The sequence below is a fragment of the Alexandromys fortis genome, unplaced genomic scaffold (genome assembly GCF_014885135.2).
Source record: "Alexandromys fortis isolate MF-2015 unplaced genomic scaffold, M_Fortis_MF-2015_v1.1 scaffold_0, whole genome shotgun sequence".
Classification (NCBI taxonomy): domain Eukaryota; kingdom Metazoa; phylum Chordata; class Mammalia; order Rodentia; family Cricetidae; genus Alexandromys; species Alexandromys fortis.
The window spans coordinates 165,898-189,236 of NW_026067949.1; the positions used below are offsets into that span (position 1 = coordinate 165,898).

At 43.5% G+C, this 23,339-nt stretch overlaps 1 protein-coding gene across 1 annotated transcript in view; it reads right to left on the reverse strand.

Moving 5' to 3' along the window:
• The window catches only part of Clnk (cytokine dependent hematopoietic cell linker), a 105,675-nt gene that overhangs the window by 920 nt on the left and 81,416 nt on the right, over window positions 1-23,339 (reverse strand). The window contains exons 15-17 of the mRNA XM_050149611.1: window positions 16,256-16,389; window positions 10,437-10,514; window positions 5,234-5,389 (exon numbers count right to left, since the gene is read on the reverse strand). Coding sequence (XP_050005568.1) covers window positions 5,234-5,389; window positions 10,437-10,514; window positions 16,256-16,389 — 368 coding nt within the window. The remainder of the gene's footprint in view (window positions 1-5,233; window positions 5,390-10,436; window positions 10,515-16,255; window positions 16,390-23,339) is intronic.

The following is a 23,339-nucleotide window of genomic DNA, read 5'->3' on the forward strand; positions in this document are numbered from 1 at the left end:
GCAATTGAAGGATGACTGACAAACACAAGGAGAGGACAAGGGTTTTGGGATCATTTGGAGTCCTGGCCCCCAGCTGCTCTTCCCTGCTAGAGATCTTTACTTTCCTTCTGATTTGAGTTACTGAAAGCTGTGTCAAAGTTGTTTACCAGCTCTGCTTCACGAGCACCTGTTGCCTTGGCCTTGAGGATCAGAGGATAAGGTTTTCACCTGTCAGCCCACCTGACTGTTGGGTATATAAGCCTCCATGGTGCTATTGAATAAAGGGCTTCTTACCAGTGACTAGAGGTCCGTGTCTCTGTCTCTCTGTCTGTGTGTTTCAATCTCCAGCCCCTTGCCCAAAACTCGGAAGCTCACAAACTGTATGATAGCACATAGAGCGCAGACGGGCGTTGTGCGCTGCACAAAGGGGAACGGATGTGCTTGTGGACCTAATGGTAGCTCTTAAGTTTCCGGTCTGCAGAATTTTCCCAGTCAGACTACCTACCGCAAAGATCCTCCCAGCTCCATCAGAGCCTTCCCACCCCATAACTTGAATGAATTATTTATGAGGTCATCACAAATGAAGGCTTGAGTTCAATGTCTGGGTGTCCTGCCAGCTATAAGCTGTGTGACCCGAGACAAACTTCTTATACTCAGTTTCTCTGTCCACAAAGAGTGGTGGTGACATTGGGACTTGCCTCTGTGTTCTTTGTGAGCATTAGTGGAACTTACGCATGGACAGCATTTGGAGGAAAGCCTTCCCTTTATTTCCACACATAGTGAGGGTCACTAAATGCGAGACCATGGGATGCATTCTAGACTCTCTTCACAAGCCTCAGGAAGAAAGGGAACTTTTGAATTTCACTTCTAATTTCAAACCAAGGATGGGCTTTTTCTTCCTTTACACTCAACAAAGTGGTCAATGCAGAGAACCTTTCTGTGCAGCGCTTGTCCAGTGATTGGGTTCACAGACAGCTAAGGGCAGATAATCACTCTGGTAAAAGTAGCCTCACCATTCTACTCCATGGGTAATTTCTATGAGACCACACTATTAGGGACAAGGCAGGTGCAATCAACCACGCTCCTGTCCCTTCTTAGTGGATCCAGTGCTGTACTCACAGCTGCAACGCTGCCTGCAAAGGCTGGGAGAAAAGACTATAATTAAGCTCCTATTTTTATCTTAGATTTCCCCCCCCCTCCAAGGACAACAGAGAATGTCAAATGTCCTAATATCAGATTCTTAAGCCTGTTTAAATCCTTTGTGTCTGTTCTATATGCAAACTTTTTCCTTTTTTCCCCCGTGTCAGAAAAGCAGAAAGAGAGGAGGGAGGGAGGGAAGGAGGGAGAGAGAGAATGTGTGTGGAGAGACAGAGACAGAAAGGTGAGAGAGAGGAGCTACAGGGGAGGATAAGGAAGAAGTCAGGGAGGTGAGAAAGACAGACATGGGCTATTGATAATCTGTCTTTTAGTCTTAAAATCTTAAATTGTCAAGCCAGGTGATGGAGGTACTTTAATTCCAGTACTTGGGAGGCAGAGGCAGGTGGATCTCTGCAAGTTCAAGGCCAGCTTGTTTACAAAGGAAGTTCCAGAAACCCTGTCTTGTAAACCAAAAAAAAAAATTGTCAAGTAAATATCTATCATCATTTTTAGAAATCCATGCTGCCCAGGTACCTGCATAGAGAGGTATGGAAGAGTCTTGTAACCCTGGGTAGCCATGAAATGGTTGCTGGTCCAGTCAGTGAATAACTAGGCATCGTGAGCTAAATATTGTACCTTCAGCGCATCCATATTTGTGACCTAGAATCTATGCTCATTACTCTATGCTTTGAAAGTGTTAATAGCATTTTATTTGGTAAATTATACTCTTGGATGGAGTTCACCCCAGGTTATCCTCAGGAGGACAACAGGTCTTAGATGTAGTCACATGTCAGTGAGATTCTAACTAGAGAAGTAGATGTTTCCCCTGAGGCAGGCACTGGAGAGCTGTGGCCAAGAGCCAAGGACATATTAAGGGTGGCGGAGTGTCTCCCTGGGGTGGGGTGGGGCTGGATGTCAGACTTCTGTTCTCCAGCATTGGTGAGTTTCTTCTGTCCTAAGCCTTTCAGTTTGTAGAAAGTTATGGAAATACAGTCGGAACATTAAAGCAATGGGCACTCCTGGATCTGAAACCAAACAGGGATCTCTGTCTTCCTGACCAGTTGAATAACTTCCCAGGTTTTTGTTTTGGGGACATGTGACTTTGCTTGCCTTCTGTGCTGACTAGGATGGCAGACTGGGAGAGCCTTCCCTGGGTCTGGCCTGGGTGCTTCTTATAGGCCTTGTGGTATGGCGTCCCCCTTTGCCTGAGGTACACGGACTCAAGGAAAGGACTTTCTGGGGTCAGCTCAGAAGAGCACCTGCCGTGGTATTTATATCGTGCTATCTTGCACTCAGATGGCTCCTGAGAGTCAGGAGCTACTGTCTTCCTGTGCCATTACGAGTCCACAAGACAGATGAAAATGAAATGAAGTGAATATTGTCCCTAGAATCCCTCTTCCTCATCATGTGTTTCCTGCTGAAGTGGCCGATGATGCTCTTTGAGCACAGATGGAAGAGCTGGGAGGTCTTGCATTTGAGCAGAGATTTCTGAACCTGATTTCTTCCAATTTTCTTTTTTCTTTACTTTTTTTTTTTTTTTTTTTTGCTTTTTCGAGATAGGGTTTCTCTGTGGTTTTGGAGCCTGTCCTGGAACTAGCTCTTGTAGACCAGGCTGGTCTCAAACTCACAGAGATCCACCTGCCTCTGCCTCCCAAGTGCTGGGATTAAAGGTGTGCGCCACCACCGCCCGGCTTCTTCCAATTTTTTTTTCTTTCTTTATTTATTTATTAAATATTTCAGTCTCTTCCCCACCTCCGCCTCCCCTTTCCCTCCCCCTCCCCCAATACGTCCCCCCTCCCTCTTCAGCCCAAAGAGCAATCAGGGCTCTCCGTCCCGTGGGAAGTCCGAGGAAAACCCTCCTCCATCCAGGTCTCGTAAGGTGAGCATCCAAACTGCCTAGGCTCCCACAAAGCCACTACATGCAGTAGGATCAAAGACCCATTGCCACTGTTCTTGATGTCTTAGTAGTCCTCATTGTCCGCTATGTTCAGTGAGACCGGTTTTAACCCAGGCTTTTTCAGACCCAGGTCAGCTGGCCTTGGTGAGTTCCCGATAGAGCATCTCCATTGTCTCAGTGTGTGGGTGCACCCCCAATTTTCTTATCGATGAGAAGTTCCTCAGTAAGATAGAGAGGGGTCAGGTTGCAGAAGGCCCATGGGACCCTCTCACTCTGATGACAGGGCTCAATGCTTCCCAACAACAGTGAGAAGAATCTCTGTAGGTTGCAGTTTCTCTCAAGATGCTCGGTACACGGTAACCTCCAAGTAGGCGTTGCTTATACATGTTCCATAGATGCATGAAAGGGAAGCCCATGTCCCAGGGGTGCAAAGAAGAGAGAATTATGGACTAATACAGAAAGGGGATTTTAAAAACTGGCGCCAGGATCCAGTAATTGGAACAGCTTGTCAGGTGCTTACGGTGGGGTTTCAGGTGGCCTCAGCTGACAGTTCCTCACTTCCAAGGCAGCCTGCTAAAGGCTTGTGATCTGATAAGATGCTGTTAGGATGTAAGTGCACTGATACACTGCGTCCTCTCTTTCATTAGCAGGCAAAGTGTGGTGTGCTGGGAACAAAGCTGAAACTTTAGTAAAGGCTCTGCTTCTCCCCAGTGAGTGGGACTCAACCACGTGGCTTTAAGGACCAAGTGAGAGAGCAAGTTACAAATCTCCTGGAGGAGAGAGGGCCCTGGAGTAGGACCGATACACACAGAACAGACCTGGAATATGTATTCAGCTAAAACATCTCCTTTTGATCAATTGATTTACATAGTTATTAATTGATGTTTAGTTGATTTTTTTTGGTAGGGTCTCACATGTGCTAGGTAAACACTTGACCACTAAGCCACACCCTTAGTATCTTTTTTATCTTTTATCTATTTGTATCTATTTGTATCTTTTAAGATAGGGTCACACCAAGTTGCCTAGGCTAGTCTTGCAGTCTTCCTGCCTCAGACTCTTAAGTATGTGGGACTATTGGTCTATGCTATTAGGCCCAGCAACCCGCAGATTTGCCAGTAGATGGCCTCCCATCAGCACACCTGCACTGAGAGTGGGACCTCGGCTTAGAACCAATTGCTACGGTTGAACACACACTCACTTTGAGGACCGAATCTTGTGGATAAGTGAATGACGCTTGACTTCAGAAATGCCTGCATCTTCTCCTGATTTGGACCTTGAGATTTCAGTCCGGTGCTCCAATGTGGGTCTCTGTCTCTGTCTCCTTTCATCGGTCTCTGTCTCTGTCTCCTTTCATCGCCTGGTGAAGGTTAATATTCAGGAGGATGCCTATATGTTTTTCTTTGGGTTCTCCTTCTTATTTAGCTTCTCTAAGATCACGAATTATAGGCTTAATGTCCTTTATTTATGTCTAGAAACCAAATATGAGTGAGTACATCCCATGTTCCTCTTTTTGCGTCTGGCTTACCTCACTCAGGATAGTGTTTTCTATTTCCATCCATTTGCCTGCAAACTTCAAAAAGTTCTTGTTTTTTACTGCTGTGAGTACTGAGAACTCAAGAACAATGGCAATGGGTTTTTGATCCTACTGCACGTATTGGCTTTGTTGGGAGCCTAGGCAGTTTGGATGCTCACCTTACTAGACCTGGATGGAGGTGGGTGGTCCTTGGACTTCCCACAGGGCAGGGAACCCTGATTCCTCTTGGGGCTGACGAGGGAGGGGGACTTGATTGGGGGAGGGGGAGGGAAATGGGAGGCGGCGGTGGGGAAGAAACAGAAATCTTTAATAAATAAATAAAAAAAAGAAATGCCTGCAGTGAACATGGGGAGGTGGGAGAAGAGAGTGGAGCAGGGGCTGAGAGAAGCACTCCACTAGGCAGAATGGAGTTGCCACTTTCTGAATAGGTTTCTCTGATAGGTTTGGGATGATGGGGGGGGCATTCAGTGGCCTTGAGGACTGCTGGCCTGGTGAGCTGAACTCAGCACAACAGGGTGTTCACAGGGTGTTCATGCAAAAGGGGCTGGAAGGGTATCATTGCAGCGTCTTTTCAATCCTGTCCTGTGTTCCTTGGGGTAGATAGACAAGGATTTAGCACCTCCCAAACTCAATATTTCTTTTTTTACTTCTGGCCAAGGTAAGGGAAGTGGTTGAGTTGCACCCACCTCATTTCCTCGGAGTCCTGTCCCCAGGGCGAACTGCTGACTGCTCTCCAGAAAGCGAATTTTTACATTGTAGACTTTGTTCCCATAAAACACCACCAAGACATAGGGCTCTGCCTTGGATTTTGTGGAACAATCTCGGACCAAGAAGGTACCATCCTGAAGCAAAAAAAAGTTACAGTTATCTTCTCAGGTGCCTAGGGCCCTGGCCTTAAGGTGATGTCAACAATGATGCTTTTGTGAGGTTCCTAACTGGATTTAGTTTGTGGCGACCCAACTGCACGTTCCATTTAACTCAGTGAGCTTTCCTTGAGTTCCTGTTGGGGTTTGAATACGAAGTGTCCTCGCAAAAGACTACTGTGTTAACTGGTGGTGTTACAGGGAGACAATTGGTTTATGAAGGTGCTAACATTCTGAGGCTAAGCCATTGGTGAGTTCAAAGCTGAATGGGCTATTTGGAGGTAGAGCCCTAGTCATAGGAAGTTGGCCATTGGGGGGAGGTATGGAGGGGGCTGTTGCCTCTGAAAGAGTTATCTTGGCCTCATCTTTGCTTCCTGGCTACTGTGAGGTGGGCCGCCCTTCATACATAGTACTTCTGCTTTGCCACAGACCTAAAAGCAGTGGGGTCAGCCTACTTAGGGGTTGAAACCAGGAGCCTCCCCCTTCCTTCTCAAAGTTTCCCAGGTCTTTTGCCACAGAAATAGCTGACAGAGTTGTCTGTATGGATGAGATTTCTTTTACTGCCTCCCGAGAGTGTACCGGATGCGCAGTGATGTGATTCTTTCTTTAAAATCTTCCTCTACTTTCTGCATAATTCTTACATCCTTAAGGCTTTCATATTAGATTCACCAGCCAGGCCCTTGTTTGATCTTCTGTCCCCAGCTCCTGGCTCCAGTTAGGCTACCGTTTTCTGAATGGACACTTTCTCTGGGTTTCTTGTCTGTGGCATACTGCCCTCTTTCTGCACAGGGAGGTCCTCCTTCGTCCCTCTGTGGTGTGTTTCTCTGCACCTGTCACTGCTCAACATGTCTCCTGTTCATCTTGGAGGTCAAATCTTATTCTGCAGAGAGGAGGAAGCCATCACAGACCATGCAAAGATCTTAGCCCAAGAAATGAGGGAGATTCCAGTGCAGGATCAGGGATCCCAAAAGAGGGATGGGGTTTTGCAGAGACTGAAGCCAAAGTGAGCAGAGAGAGGAAGCAGAAAATACAGCCTGAAGTGTGGTCAAGGCAAGGGCAGTACCAGGAAGAGGAGATTGGAAAGGTACAAGAAGCTTTAGTGTCTGAAGCCAAGGGGTGGCTAGCAAAGGTAAGCAAAAAATCAACTGGATTTGAAAAGACCAAGGGCTGAGAACAGGGCCTGGGACAGAAATAGCCAGACACACTGGACAGAATCACTCGAGGTGAAGGCGTGAGGCTGAAAGGTGGAATCCCCCTGAACACACTGAAGGGCTAGTCTTCAGGGTTAGGCTGTGTCATCCACATGCTGGAGGGCACTGAGTGTCCCAACTGTAAATGTGTGTAGAGGATGATAAATGCCATAAAATAGCATGGGTATAGACAGTATGAATGATGATTTATATTTCTAGTCCTTATATAGTCGTCTGTACAGAGTGCATAGAATATTGATAAGTAATCTATAATACAGCATACTCTATAATATGACATTACTATATAAAACACTATGTCATACAATATGTTTCTCTGACAAATGATGTGGGAGTGATTTCTTACTAATAAAGAAACTGCCTAGGCCCATTTGATAGGCCAACCCTTAGGTAGGCGGAGAAAACAGAACAGGATTCTGGGTGAAAGAAGCTTAGTGAGGAGTCGCCATGATTCTCCCACGCCAGACAGATGCAGGTTAAGATCCTCCCTGGTAAGCCACCTCATGGGCTACACAGAATATTAGAAATGGGTTAGATTAATATGTAAGAGCTAGCCAATAAGAAACTGGAACTAGCCGGGCCAGACAGTGTTTAATAGAATACAGTTTCCGTGTAATTATTTCGGGCATAAGCCTGCCATGTGGGAGCCAGGGCTGCCGGAACGCAGCCCTGCCGCTCTAATTTCAACAGACAAACACTAAATTTAAGAATAGCACTATTTGTGTTTATGTTATAATGAGGTGGGCCGTCGAAGTCTACTGAGAGCTGCCCTTAAGGTGAGCAGCATCTTGCATGCATTATTTCACTTGGTCTTTGCATACGTCTTGCGGAAAGACTTTTATCCCCATTTACAAACACTCGGGTTTGGCTTCTGAGCCTAAGAAAAATCTCCCAGGCTTAGCAGGTGTGTCCAACATCGAGACTGGACATGAGGTTGTCATCTACAAAGTTCATGCTTGGGAAATGAGCAGTCAAAATTTCAAAGGAAAAAAGAAAGGCTGAAAAGATGGCGCAGCCATTAAGAGCTCTTGCTGCTCTGTCATGAGAACCTAGTTCATTTCCCAGCACCCAGATCAGACAGCACACAAAATCATGCCTATCTCTGAGGGATCATGTCCTTCTAGTCTCTGTGAGCACCCCACACATATGTGCATACAAACACACACTTGAATAAGAATAATACAAATAAAGCTTTTTTAAATTTTTTTGAGACAGGGTTTCTCTGTGTATCTCTAGCTATCCTGGAACCCACTCTGTAGACCAGATTGTGCATGAACTCAGAGATCTGCCAGCCTCTGCCTCCCAGGTATTGGGTTAAAGGTGTATGCTACCACACCTTGAATTCACAGAGATCCGCCTGCCTCTGCCTCCCTGAATGCTGGGATTAAAGGTGTGCACCACCACTGCCCAGCTCAAATAAAGCTTTTTAAAAAGTTACAAAAAGTCTCAGAATGTTTTAGTAAATTAACAATTGTATGTTGGCCTACATTCATAGCTGTTCTTGGTCACATGTGGCCAGTGGTTGGGCAGTTAGCAAATGATAACCTGAAAGTCAAGCTCGAAGTCTAACAATTTAAGTGTGGTGACTTCTGCTCCACTGCGGGCGATGAGGAACCATCTGTGGCTCTCTCTGCATAAAGCATTCATTTGGAAGCAGAGGCTTACGGCTCCAGCACAGAACCCTGCCAGAGATCAGGAAGGCGGATGGGGGCCAAGAATTGGGGCCAAACTTGGGTTTGTCTTCTTAAACTCTGCAATGCACTTGTCAAAATAAACCTGGGAGATCTTTCATTTAAATTAAATTATCTCTCATAAGTGGGAAACACTTCCTGACAAGACTGATGCAAACAGAAAAGGGAAACACAGTCATTTAGTGTAGACCGTGCCATTCTGTGTCTTCGGAGGAGGCAGCATAGGCACACATGGAGGAAGGGAGCATTTGAGGAGCACCAAGCCTGGCCACAGCGATGCCAGATGGCCTGAACGTTGCTCTCCCGGCACAGTTCACATGTGGGCTTTCACATCTGGGTCTTCTAAGGTTGATTTCTGGTGAAAGTCCAACTGCGTGACTGCAGTACTGCAGTGGGTAATGGTTACCCAAGAAAGGAAGCCCTGGCTGGGGTCTACCATCACTATGCCCCATCCTATGATGGCAGAGGCCAGCCACATCCGAGGCTATGACAGAGGGAGGGGCTAGAGATCCTAGGACAGGGGACCTGTCAACTTCAAGCTCCATCCCAATGTAGAGAACTGTCATGGTAGCTGGAAGCAGCTGAGACTTGGTGAAATGGGTACTAATCTTTGTTGTGACTGAGACCCTGACCTCAGCCTCCCGCCTATGAAACGGGATAGTTCCACTTAATTCCTGATAGGGTTATGAAGGTTTGCAGGCAATCTTCTTTTCCTATAGTGCTAGTGTTAACACATTAACATGAGATTAGTGACTTAAAAGTAAAGCCATATTTTGTATAGTTTTGGAGGTTAGAAGTCCAATGTGGGTCTCTGAGCTAGAGCTAGTGTGGGGGTATGGAGACTGTGTCTGTGGCTCTCATTGTCTCTAGAGGTCACCAGAATTCTTTGCTCCTGGTGCCCCCTTCAGTCCGACCTCTACTTCCATAATATTTTCTATGACATTCCTGCCTCCCTCTTATCGGAGAACACAAGGGGCTACTCAGCTCAGGATAACCTTCTCATCTTAATCCTCAACTTAATCTTCTAGGTTCCCTTTTCTGTATAAAGTGATTCATTCACAGGTTCTAGGATTTAGGACGTGGTATGTGGGGTGGGGAAAGGCCACAATTTTGTTTATCTTAGCAACTGATGAGTAATTTACTTTTTTACATCAATTCTATGTTTTCTTAGATGGTTTGGAGACCCATGATTTATTCACTAATTAACAGATTCATTCATGTTGTATTTTCACATTCAGCAGTAAATCTGTTTGAGAATTTGTGTTCTTAAACAACAGAAGCTATCTGTTATTTCTGAGTAACCCAGTGTCCCTCGCATTATGATGAAGAATGGGTAGTCATTCAAATTTTTCTGTCCTTTGGGTTATGTGGTAGGCTGGCACCTCCCTATGAATTTGATCAAGGAAAAGGTAAAGTATATTACTCCTGGGGAGATGTGTGGAGAGCCAGGTGGAAAGGCAGAAGCACACTGTGCACACAATGTCTCACACAGACCAAATAAATTTATCTGGAATCTGGTGTGTGGTAAAGAAAGAGTATCATGTGGTAAATGACAGAGATCTTGGGGGTGGGGAATCTGTTACTGCAGCATGACCTGCCATATCCTGGATTGCAGTATTCATGACCCCTGCTCTTTTCCTGAAGGAGTGAGATAGAAAGACCCAACTCTGCCATAGGTGTGCATTTAGTGAGGGGATGAAATTTGAGGCAAGCAGGAGGCACTGCCCATTGTGACTCCTGCACCCCAGACACCATCCATGGTTTTCCAGTGGCTCCCTCATTACTGATATTTTTACAAACTGATTTTAATTTTACAAATAATCAACAGCTAACCTTGTTTATGAACTTGGGGAGGTCACATCTGATAAGTGACAAGACCAAGTCTTAGGTGTGAGGCCATTTTAAATATCTCTTTATTCTAGGAAAATTAAGCCACAATTTCGTCTGTATGTTTAGTGTTCTTTCATCAAAGTTTTCCCTGAAGTAACTAGAAATTGTACTCCCTTATCCTTTCTCACCCATTTCCTCTTTTAGAGAGCGCCCCATCACAAGCCCTCTTCCTACTTTTGTGTGTGTCTGCATGTAGAAATAAATGCGATGACCACAGGAACAATGTAGGAGCATTACCTTCTTCTCCTTCATTAGTGCCTCTTCTACTGCCTGGCGACTGTATTCTCCAATGTACCATTCATTCTTCTGGACATCCTATGGTACAAGTCCAATGAGGAATATTTTAGGATCAAAGGGAAGCTATTTATTATGGACTCATTAGTTCAGATTTTACTTTTGTTCCACCAGTGTCCAATCACAGACAAACTGAGATATTCAGCATAGAACATTTTGATCTGGAGCCTGGAAATGCCTACTTATGCTTGAAGAAGATGGACACAACAAAAGCAACCATAGCTGGGATGCTGACTGATAGGGATAAAAAGAGAGTGGTCATTGGGAGTGGTTAGAAATTGTCCATCAGTTAGGATGAGTCAAAATCTGCCATATGGTTTTCAAAATCAGACATGTAACATCAAGTCTTTGGTCTTCCATGAAGTGTCTGGTCTTTCCAGCACCAACATGAGCCATCCAGTGATGGGTACAATTATATGCCATCTGACCTGCATGCATTGCTCCTACCTAACTGCAGCTGCATTTCTTTTCATGTCCTCAGATCATGGGCCTGCCAACCATACGTGTCTACTATCCCAATATTACACACACACACACACACACACACACACACACACACGCTACCCTGGGCTTATATTATAGTCTTATAGTCCTCCTGTATCTGACATTCAGGCATGCTCCTTCATTAAGAGTACAATACAAAATTAGCGGGAAACAGAATACAGTCAACCACAGGAGCGAATCTCAAAAGCATTATGCTCAGGGAAACAAAGCTGGGAACAAAAAAAATGCCACTCTCTTGTTCTGTTTAGACAGGGTTTTAGGAAGGACAGGGCAGTTGGTGCGGGACAATCGAATATATTCTGTCAATTATATTTTAAATAAACGCTGATTGGCCAGTAGCTAGGCAGGAAGTATAGGTAGGACAACTAGGCAGGAAGTGTAGAGGTGGGTCAAGGAGAACAGGAGAATTCTGGGAAGAAGAAAGCCCATTCCTCCACAGTCCTGTTCAGACACTGAAGAATCAAGATGTGACCTGCCTTGCGGAAAAAGGTACTGAGCCATGTGGTTAACGCAGATAAGAATAATGGGCTAATGTAAGTTATAAGAGTTAATAAGAAGCCTGAGCTAATGGACCAATCAGTTTATCATTGATATAGACCTCTGTGTGACTTTCTTTTGGGACATAACAACTGCGGGAACTGGGCAGGACAAGAAACCTCAGTGAACGGAATAGTGCCCAACATGTGGATGACTGCATCTACATAAAACCTGACAGAGCTTGGGAACTAATTCTAAACATAAAATAATAGAATTAAGCATGGCTTATTGATAGTAGCACTCTCTCAGGTTGGCTCTGCTTGCTAAAGGCAAACACTCTCATTTAAGAGAGGCTTCCTGACTCAGCTTTAGCTGTAAAACCTTGCAGCTCCTTTAAGAGGTCCTGCTAAGAAAACTTAAATGGTGTTGATAAAAGCTGACCACATGCTTTTTGGTTTTCAGCGATAGCAAGAAAAAAAGCCACACCATTTAAAAATGCTGGCTTTCTGGGCTGTCCTGCCAGTGCAAACTCTGACTCTTTGTGAGGCAAGGAGGTCTGGCTACAGAGAGAGCATTTGAGTGTTGTTTGTGAATGTATTGTTGCAGCTTGCTTGCTGGAAAGGACCTTGAAGCCCCATAGAGTTGTGGCAATAAACATGGCTCTGAGCCTGGAATTTCAGAAAGTTAAGGAATGGGCTGGATTCAGCTGTCAAAACTACGGCTTTAATCCTCTCCATATTGCTTAGCAAATTAAAGACTCATGTGGTCATAAAAAAGAGAGATATACAGTAAAGAGAGAGTCAAAGATGAAGAAAATCTCTAAGTGGTTTACATTGTGTTAAAAATATATGCAGGTTAAAGATTAAAGTCCTGAAAATAAAAAAAAAAACAAAGAAAGAGTAGTTGGGTATGGTGGTACACACCTTTAATCTCAACATTTGGGAGACAGAGGCAGACAGACCTCTGTGAGTTTAAGGTGTGGTGGAACACACCTTTAATCTCAGTACATGGGAGGCAGGGGCAGGAAGATATCTGTGAGTTTAAGGACAGCCTGGTCTACATAGGGAGTTCCAGGACAGCCATAGATATTCAGAGAACCTGTCTCAAAAAGTAAGAGTAAAAATAAAAGAAATAGAGGTTAAAGTAAAGCCACATAAAGATGGAAAATACACAGAGAATCTGGATACTGTATGTTATTATGCTGTCTTTGAATTGTTTGAATGCTGAGGAAGGAGCAACAGCTGCTAAAAGATATTTACTTATAAATACTGCTGAATTAATCCAAGATAGGTATTTTGAAAATACCTTGACTTCAAAATTGAAGTCAAAAGGTATGCTACTTTGGAGAAGAGATTTTGCTTTTGTTTCCACAAGAAATGAGAGGCCGTGGATTCATTCTCAGTTAAGAAAAATCAGGTTTGATCAAGGAAGACCATCTGAGAAATCTCTGGTAGAAACAGATGGCCCAGATGTCTGAGTTCTACATCCAAAACAGATTCAAGACTGCTGCCTGAGATGATCAAGACTCACAAAATACTCCAGTCCAGACTTGATCATAATTCTAAATTTTCTTTAGGTCCCCATAAGATTACCAGTACCCCAAACCAGCAGAAAGTAGCCTGGAAAACTATGCCCACATTTCCATAAAAAAAAGGACTATGGGGGGGGGAGTGATGCAGGACAATTGTCTATATTCTGTCAATTATATGTTAAATAAATGCTGATTGGCCAGTAGCCAGGCAGGAAGTATAGACAGGACAACCAGACAGGAAGTAGAGGTGGGTCAAGGAGAACAGGAGAATTCTGGGAAGGAGAAAGCCCATTCCTCCACAGTCTTGTCCAGACACCAAAGAAGCAAGATCTGACCTGCCCTGAGGAAAAAGGTACTGAGACATATGGCTAACACAGATAAGAATAATAGGCTAATGTAAGTTATAGAAGTTAATAAGAAGCCTGAGCTAATGGGCCAATCAGTTTATGATTAATGTAGAGTCTCTGTGTGATTTCTTTGGGACTTACTGGCTGTGGGATCTGGTGGGAGGACAGAAACCAAGCAGGCCCACATTAGAGAGTTGCTGTCTGGAACCCGAGGAAGAGAGGGCTTCATAGGAACAGGTAGGATATTGGGATATAGTGGAAAAGTATTTCTTGAACCAGGACAGTGACTAGCCTGGTATTTTCATTTGTCAAAAGTCATGGGACTGTACATAATACTTTCAATTTCTGATATTTATTGCATATAAGCAATATCTTAAGTAGTTCTTTGGTTTTATAAACACAGATAAAATTGAAACTAAAACTCTTCTCTTGTTTGAAGATCCTTTTGTAGTAAGTTTCTCTACTTGAGGGATAATCAGTGCTAGGAGGGTCAAGCCACTGCTCTAGGCAAAGCTCAGGAAGGATCCCAGTAAGTAAGTGTCTGAGACCTTAGCTCCCTGCTAGAGTGTGAGCCTTCCCATCCCTGTGGTCACTGTGGTCACTGTGATCCTTGTGGTGGTGGCTCTGGGGCTCCTGTTTGGGCTCAGAGCTTGGGCAGGCTTCACCATGGTAAGTTTCATTTACTCTGATTAGTTCCTTTAAGCTAACAGATGCCTTAGAGCAGTGGTCCTCAGCCTTCCTAATGCTATGACCCTTTAATACAGTTGCTTGGTTGTGGTGACCGCTACAGAAAATTATTTTGTTGCTACTTCATAACTATAATTTTGCTACTGTTATGAATTGTAATGTAAATGTTGATATGCAGGCTATCTGATCCCCCAAAGAGGCTGCGACCCACAGGTTGAGAACTGTCTTAGACATTGCAGCTTGGGGCAACTTGGGACTATTTCAAGATGTGGTTATGAGGGCCATAGGGTGTAGACTGGTGCTTGTTAAAGTCCTTGGTGGCTTCTGAATGACAGTGAGGAGCAGCCAAGCTTATCTTCAGTCCTTTCTTGTTGTCTGAGTGACTGCAGAGTATTATGCTTGGTATTAGTGCAGTCGTACCAGTGCTGGTATGTCTAGTCACCCCTCAACAGAAGACACAAGACCCCTACTCTGGGAGCCTTTAGTAGGCTGCCTGCGGGATGCTGCTATACCTTTTTTAAAAGCACAATAAAATATAAACAGTGTAAGCAGTCACCATTTTAGCCACTTTGAGTGCTCAATCTATCACATTAAGTGCCTTTATATTGTTTTAAAACCATCGCCATTATACATTTTCAAGAATTTTTCTATCCTCCCAAGCTGAAACTATGTGCCCACTAAACAACAGCTCCCCATTACTGCCTTCTCCTTCCCAGTTCTGGGGAGCCACCTTGCTAATGGGTGTCTCTGTGCTCTAGGAACCACGAATAGCAGAAGGGATACGCTTCTCCTTTAGTGTCTGTCTTACTTCAACTAGGGTATGCTTTTGAAGTTTATTCATGTATAACATGCCAGACTTTTTTTTATGTTTGAGACAATGTGTGTGTGTGTGATGTTTTGTTTATCTCTCTGTCTGTGAATGGACACCTGTCTTCTCTTCCTGCTGTTTGACTATCATAAATAATGTTATAAATGTGAACACTCAAATCCTGTTGGGCTCTGCTTTCAGTTCTCTTGGAGATGTGCCCTGTAGTAGAATGCAGTAATAGACCTCCATTTTACTTTTTGTCTGTGCTCTGGAATACTGCTTGGAAAACCATTAACATAGCAATGGAAAGTGAAAACAGCCAATTTGCTGAATATTACACAGATATCTTTATTGAGAGGATTTAGATCTGTCACAAGTCGTAAGATTTGTCGAGCTGTTGAAAATAGGAACATCCTGATCTAGTTCAGGCTCCTCTCATGCCCTGGAACACTGGCTATGGGAGGAGTTTGGTCTTACATAGACAATGAGTTAGAGCCCAGGAATACTAAGGCTTACGAGAGTAGCAGAGTGACAAAGACTCAGGTCCATGCGAAGGGAAAATGAACGAGAATTCCAGAGTCCATAGAGAGATTGGGAAACCACTAGAGAATCAGGTAGGGATTAATTATAAGGCCAAGCAGAGAAACTTGAGATCCTATAGGGCTTACAAGAAATTGATCAGAGATCCCAGATGCTTTGCTTACGAGCCATGAGAAGCTCTGGGGGCACCCATGAGTCAGGGCTATTGAATGAGGGCAATGCCATCTTCTTTTGTGCTGTCTGTGGTAAGTAGTGGCATAGGTGATGAAGGGTAGAGCAGATAGGACACAAAGAGCTCCCTCTCCTTAGAGGGAACCATGAGTGCAAGGTGAACCGAGAAGCGACTGTGTGAACAGAGCTGGTTTTAGGGAGAGACCATGAAACAGATGAAGACAAATGAAGCCACTTATTAGTCATTACTGGCTCTCCTCTGTTTCCGGGATCCGGACTCCTCATGCTGCCGCACACAATCAGTGCTCAGGAAATGGCTGTCAGGCTCAACTGAAGTTGAAATGTGACCTGTAAATCTTTGGATGGGAAATGAATTCTAGTACTCAAATTCAAGTTAATCATCCATGAAACTTAACTAATACAAGTCTAAGTCTCTCTCAGCCCTGCCCTCCCAACCCCTACAATTAAAAAACAGAATGTTCTGAGAATCAGCAAAACATGCACGTTAAAAATCTAGTGAAAGAGTAATGACTTATGAGTCAACAAAACATTTTAGAAACATTAAAACCCACTGATTTGTCATTATATGGGAAAATAATTAATGGCAATCACCACGATTTGCTTTGGGCCTTCCCAGCAAGCTGTCACTGGATGCCAAGGACAGTTAGAAGGGCTTGCAGAGAAGCTCCCACCTTACCTTTGCATCAGGCTTGGTGGGGACAGGTTTTCCTGTGTTTGTGTTTTCATAGGGCAACACTTGATCATGAGGGCCGTGCCTGACTGCAGTTTGGCATCTCTGAGGCAGACAGCGTTGCATGGTGTCTGTATGGCCTGGGAAGAGATTGCATTTAAATGAAATCACATTGCTGTTGCAGCCTGTCTCCTTCCAACAGGAAGCTGGGCCCACCACTTCTGTCTTTGGTCATCTTTGTGGGCTAGACAACACCCTATCACCATGGACTGCAATGTCTTCTGAATTACTCCCTTTCTTCCACACTCACCTTGCTCACTCTCTTTATATTGGGAACTGGGAGTAATTTTCCAAAACTGTAACTGTGTGGTTGGGGAAATGACTAGGTGGGTGAGAAGTGTTTGCCTCACAAGCGTGGCGAGCTGAGTTCAAATCCTCAGAACCCATGAAAAGGCTAGATGTTAGTGAGCAGCTGTAAGCCCAGCATTCCTACAGGGGAATGGTAGACAGAGACTGGAGAATCTCTAGAAGTTTGCAGGTCAGCTAACCTGGCAGAGTACACTAGAAAAAAAAACCCAACCCTCAAAGACTCTGTCTCAAATAAGGTGGAAGGTATCCTTTGACCTCTGTGTGCCCCCCCCCCCACACACGGGTGAGAGAGTGAGAAAGAGAGAGGGAGAAATGTAACTGTGATTTAGTTACGCAGCCTGATTAAAAATCCCTCCATGATTACCCACCCCCAAATAAAATAGTCTCTCATCTGTTTTTTTTTTTTTGTTTAAATGATTTATTTATCTGGGTATAGAGGTGCATGCCTTTGATCTTAGCACTTGGGAGGCAGAGGCAGGCAGATCTCTGTGAGTTTGAGGCTAGCCTGGTCCACAGAGTGAGTTCCAGGACACCCAAGGCTACAGAGAAACACTGTCTGGAAAAACACTATCAATAATAATAATGATGATGATGATGACAATAATTTATTTTTACTTTAGGTGAATTGTTTGTGAGGGTGTTAGATTCCCTGGAAATGGAGTTGCGGATAGTTTTATGAGCTATCATGTGGGTGCTGGGAATTGAACTTGGGTCCTCTGGAAGAGTAGCCAATCCTCTTAACCATTGAGCCACCTCTCCAGGCCCTTCTCTTCTGTTTTTAAGGCTCCAAATTCCTTCTCTCCTTCTTTCTTCATCTTCGCCTCATCCTTCCCACATTACCCACTCCACCCAGGCCGTAATGAACTCCGTTCAGTTCCTTAAGCCTACCATGACCATTCCCAGCTTGGAACATACCATTAAGAAACTCCAAGTGTAATCTAAGAAAGCTACAATGTCTTTTCTTTTAACCTGGAACAGCAGCTGATAGAGAAACCATGGTAAATATGACTTGGATATTCGGCAGATACTTTATTTAAAATGAATAAAGCAAATTTATCATTTCATAGAACACAAGGGGATAGTATTTGTTGACAATCATACATTTAAACCATTAAGCCATATGTTGGAAGCTGGGAATTTGCACCTAACACAATAGTATCCTGATAGACTTTTCTCATGAGATTGGTGGTACTATTTGCAAATATAATATGAGTATATTATGTAATGACACATTGTGTGGATGGGATGATAACTGGATCCCCAAAGTTGAAGGTTTGAGCTACAGTATGGGATACTCTTGAGAGGTGGCAGATATTTTAGGAGATGAACCTTAGCTGGAGGATATTCAATCACTGGGTTGTGCTCTTGAACAGGATATTGGGGTCCCGGACTGGAAATGAGTAGACTTGTTCTATCACACACTCCCTCCCATGATGCTCTGCTGTGTCATAGGCTCAAAGCAACAGGGCCAGGCAACCATGGATAGAGACTAAACACACGAACACAAATGTATTGTCACAATGCGGCACGTCTGACTGACACAAACATGTTATGTTATCTATGTCAAGGGTGTATCTTGAAGGATTGATCCCCAAATGGTAGTACTGTCGAGAGGTGATTGGTTCATGAGGCTCTGACCTCTTCATGGGTTAATCTACTGATGAGTTATGATGTGGGTCCTACTTGAAGGAACTGGATGACAGGGAGCATGCCTTTGAAGGGTTTGCCTTATCCCTGGACTCCACTTCTCACTCTGTCTGCTTCCTGATACCCATGAGCAGCTTTGCTCCATCACATACTGTGTGATATTTGGCCTTGCCTCAGCCCCAAGAGTGGTGGAGTCCAGCAATCATGGACTTGAAGTTTCAAGTCAAAGGAAGTCTTAGCTTTGTAGTTTTTTTTTTTTTTTTTTTTTTTTTTTTTTTTTTTTTTTTATCAAGAATTTTCCCAGAGGGAAAATGGTGGCTCATACACATGTTAACACTGGAAGTCTGGATCATGTCTGTGAACCATTATTTCTAACTGACCAATATGTTGATGCTACAATTTGCCATGCCTGGATTAGAAGTGAACTGAAATGTAAATAAACTGGTACATTTTATAGAATATAGAAAGTTATTGTTTTGCCTGGCATGTCATCATTAAGAAACCACCATTTATCAAATTCTGATATGGTGTTTTCTCTACATACTTCAGCCAAAATGAAACATTTCCACCACATGTTACTCTTGTAAACAGAAACCAAGGCTGGAGTTTTTGACATTTAGGTCAGGAGGTGAGCCAAGCACAGCCAAGACATTTGTGAATATTTTAGAATTTAAGATAGGAATACCTAAAAAAAACCCATAAAATCATAAGAGTATATAAACACTATGTAAATAAAACACCAGGCAAAAGCAACAAATAAACCAGGTGTGGTGGTACACACCTTTAATCCCAGAACTGCTGAGTGAGCCCGATTTCTCTTTGAGTTTGAGGTCAGCCTGGTCTACATAAAAGAGCTCCAGGCCACCCTGGGCTACATAGTTAGATTCTAGAAAGAGAGGGGGAGAGAGGGAGAGAGAGAAAGAGAGAGAGAGAGAGAGAGAGAGAGAGAGAGAGAGAGAGATAACACATATAAACTGGAAGTCAGGTCAGCATTATAAGCAATTATAAGCATATAGCCTGCCTCAGTATCAGACATATGACTGGGTTGTCATCCTGGCAAGCAGCTGAGCAAGAACTTCAGGAGTATGAGCTACTTTTGACCCAAAACTTTGTTTAGATAAATGAAGTTTTGGCAGATATTTACTAAGAACAAAAAATAGTGCTGATATTTTGAAAGTTTTATTTTAATTGTGCCAGTGATGATGTTTTTATTGAGCCTAAGAATGTGTGTGTGTGTGTGTGTTTTAAATGGGATTTGTACCCAGGGCTTTGTGCATGCTAAGCAAATGATTAACTTCTGGGAAATGTCCCTAGAATACTCTAGAACATTCTTTAGTCCCCCCCCCCTTTTCCTGAAATGGGCCTTATTAAGTTGCATAGGTTGGCTATGAACTCACTCTGTATTCCACAAAATCCTTGCATTTGCGGTTCTCCTACTGAGAAGCTGGGACTACCAAGGCCTAAGAAGACTGATCACCTAGAATCTAGATGCATTTATAATACTAAGTTAATTTTACCTACCAATTTATGATCTTAAGAACAATAGCCAGGTGGTAATGGTGCACAGCTTTAATCCCAGCACTCAGAGGCAGAGGCAGATGGGTTTCTGTGAGTTCGAGGCCAGCCTGGACTACAAGAGCTAGTTCCAGGACAGGCTCCAAAGCTACAGAGAAACCCTGTCTTGAAAACAAAACAAAACAAAACAAAAACAACAAAAAGAAAAAGAACAAGAAGCAACCTAAAATTTTCTCCTAAAATTTCAGTTGATAAATAATAAAACTTAACCTTTAAATGGTATAGAATAAATACCGCTAAACTATTTTTACTTTTTGGTACTGTTTGGAAAGAGAATGTAACTTTCAGCTATTTTAAACTTCTCTTTATTTAAAATGTTGAGTAACCAAGAGTAGAATAATTTTGAAAAATATACCTCCCAGACAATGAGGAAACATGGGAAGTAAAGGCGAGTTGGATCTAGCACATGCAGGAAGAAAACCAAAATGTGAGTGAAAAGTTGAGCAGCCAAGAGTCACAAAATAACCTAAATTTCAACCATCATGGCAAACATCAAACATGGAAGGAGACAAGCATGGAAACAGAGCACTTGAAAGTCAGCCCTAAGCTGACTTAAAAACCTAGCGGTGTGCTGATGACATAGCCAGTCTTAAGGGCACCGAGGAATCACATGTGAAAGATGGGGACCACGTGCCCTGCAGTCTTCAGAGCAAACCTACAGACCTGTATTTGTGAGAAGGACATTGGCTTAAAAACTTTCTTATAAGTTATCCTAGAGCAGAATGCAGGGGGCATATTATTTAAATGGGAGCGACTATCTTTACTTCGTGGCTCGAAGCAGTAAGAACAAACTTGAGAGGGAAAATCAGCATTATCAGCGTTTCTTATTACTCAGTTTGTGCTTTGTGTCCTATAGAATTCAGAGACTATGAAATTTTTATGATATTATGGCAACTGATTCATTATCGTTCAACCCCCTATGCCTTGCTTAAATATTTAAGAGGTCCTATTTTTAAAAAGAGCATTTGGAAATAATTATGCATTTGTAGTCTGTTCACAGATCTAGGGAAATGAAACAGCAAAATTGCCACACTATTTTCTTCCAAATGCCGCTGGCTTGGCTCTGTGTGGGATGATGAATGAATAAATGAGCAGTTCTGAGCATGCTGTCTGTATCCCACCACATCATGGTTTTCCTCCCTCCGAATGAAAGCAGCTAAGCTTCCAGGCTTCACATTTGAGGCTGATCACTCGTATGGAGCCTGAAAGCGGGAAGGTGACAGCAATGAAGGGATTGGCGAAAGGTCAGTAGAAAAGATTTTGGGGTGGGTAGTTGACCCCCCAAGAGGCAAAACAGCCTGATAAAAATGGTTTGGGGTAAAACTGCACTGCTGTGAACACTTTCTAATGTTTTAAAGTTCTTATGGAGCTATGTGTGTCGGCCCAAACTCTAACCCTTGCGATCAGCCCAGGGATGCTAACTTATGAGTGTGGTTAGTATTATCAGAGAGACAACCTTACATTCCTCTGTTGCCACTTACAGTACAGCATTTAAAATCAAGCATTATGTCAGTATTTATCAGAAGATTTTAATTTATATTTGTACATAATTAAAAATTAACTTTATAGGGAAAAAACCATATGTATGTTTTCCAAAGGAAAACAGAACAAAACAAGCCTAAATACAAACACACACCCACAAAAAGAAAAATCCACACTTCCAACTCTAAAGAGAAATATTATTACTATCTTGGCATATAAGAAGACATTTCTGAACCCTCTTCTAGTTTATGTGTTATAACACACACGTATGATCTGTTTACTGAGATTCTTTATAGTTTATCTTGAATTAATTTATCACTACATTGGGCCCATTGTGTTTATCTGTAAGTGAACCACCCAGAAACAACCTTAACCTATCCAAGATTCTTTTTCCATTTGTTAGGTAACAATAATGACATCAGCATCTTCAGAGATGTGGAGTTTACTATCATTTATGACTGCCTGCCCTGAAGGCATCTGTATGGATCCCAGTGTGGGGCCGAGCCACCAGTAAACTGTCAGTCTATGAGTGCGGATGGCCCATCATCTTCTCACATGACGCATGGCTACATCTGATGAATCAGAAGTAAACTTCTATTCAGTAGAATGAGTATTCACTGAGTAAACTGATGGGGAAGCATTGGTCAGTGGAAGGAGAGGGCTGTCTCTACTCTCTATCTTTAAACATGGCAACATTTCAAGTCCTGACCATACATTATGATGTGTGCTTGTTGATGGAAGGAGAAAGTAATGGAGGCCAAATATGTATTCTGTCACCGCTAGTGATGTGGGATTTCCCTCTGTGTGCTGTGATTACCATTAATGAATAAAGAAACTGCTTTGGACCTATAGCAGGACAGAACTTAGGTAGGTGGGGAAAACTAAATTGAATGCTGGGAGAAAGGAAGCAGAGTCAGAGAGAAGCCATGTAGCTCCCATGAGAGACAGATGCCAGAACTTTAGCTAGTAAGCCACAACCACATGGTGATACACAGATTAATATAAATGGGTTAAATTCAGATGTAAGGAGCTAGAGCTAATAGGCCAAGCAGTGATTTAATTAATACAGTATCTGTGCGGTTATTTGGGGGCTAAGCGGCTGGGAACTAACTAGTGGCCTTCTTACTACAAATTGACACCCAATGTCTTGCAGAGGCTGTAAATGGACTTCCACCAACACTTTAGGCTTTCTTAAGAAGTCTAGCTTCCTCTATGATGGGTTCAGGACACAAAAGATGGACTGGACTCCTGGTGGTGGTGGCCATTCTTTTAACACTTTGGTTCCAGATTGTATTTGCTTTGCTTTGTATCCACATGTGCTTCTATCTTTAAGGGAGAGACTCGCCAGTCTCCCTGTGCTGGGAGCCGATTTGAGTGGCTGCCATTACAAGATGACATTTGGCCCCGGCCTAGCTTGATACCATAATAAAGGTTGCAGTTCTTCCACCAGAAAACAGGGTGAGTTGTTGTGATCTAACTGCCCACACTCCCCCTGACAGGCAGGGGAACTTCCTTGTGGTCTGTAATTGACAAGGATGTTCCCCTGCTTTCTTTCCGGCCGGTGGGTCTCCAGAAAAGCAGTTAAAGTATCAAAGTATCTAAGTATCAAAGGTTGCTAGACAGACTCCCTATATAAGCAGCTACAGCTCAGAGCTCAGGGCCCCTTGCTTCCTGCTCTCCCTTCAACCAAGAGGCCCCAATAAGGCGTGATTTGGGAAGAATCCTCGTCTGGTGGCTGTTCCTTCCTGCTGGTCAGGGAGCTCGCCGCATCCCTGAGTTATGATTCTCTCTAACCTCGAAGCACAATTTCAGAACCCACAAGTCAAGCCTCTTCTGGCCCCGTTCATCCCTGGTACTCTCCAGATGGATACTCCAAGCCATCTTATCTTTACCTGCCTAAATCTGACCTTCAGTACTCCTGTGGATAGCATTTGAGTCCTCGAAATGGAAGGAGATCATGTGTTAATCACAGCTCTCTTGGACTATGCAAGCCAGCCATGTTGCTTAACTGTACTCC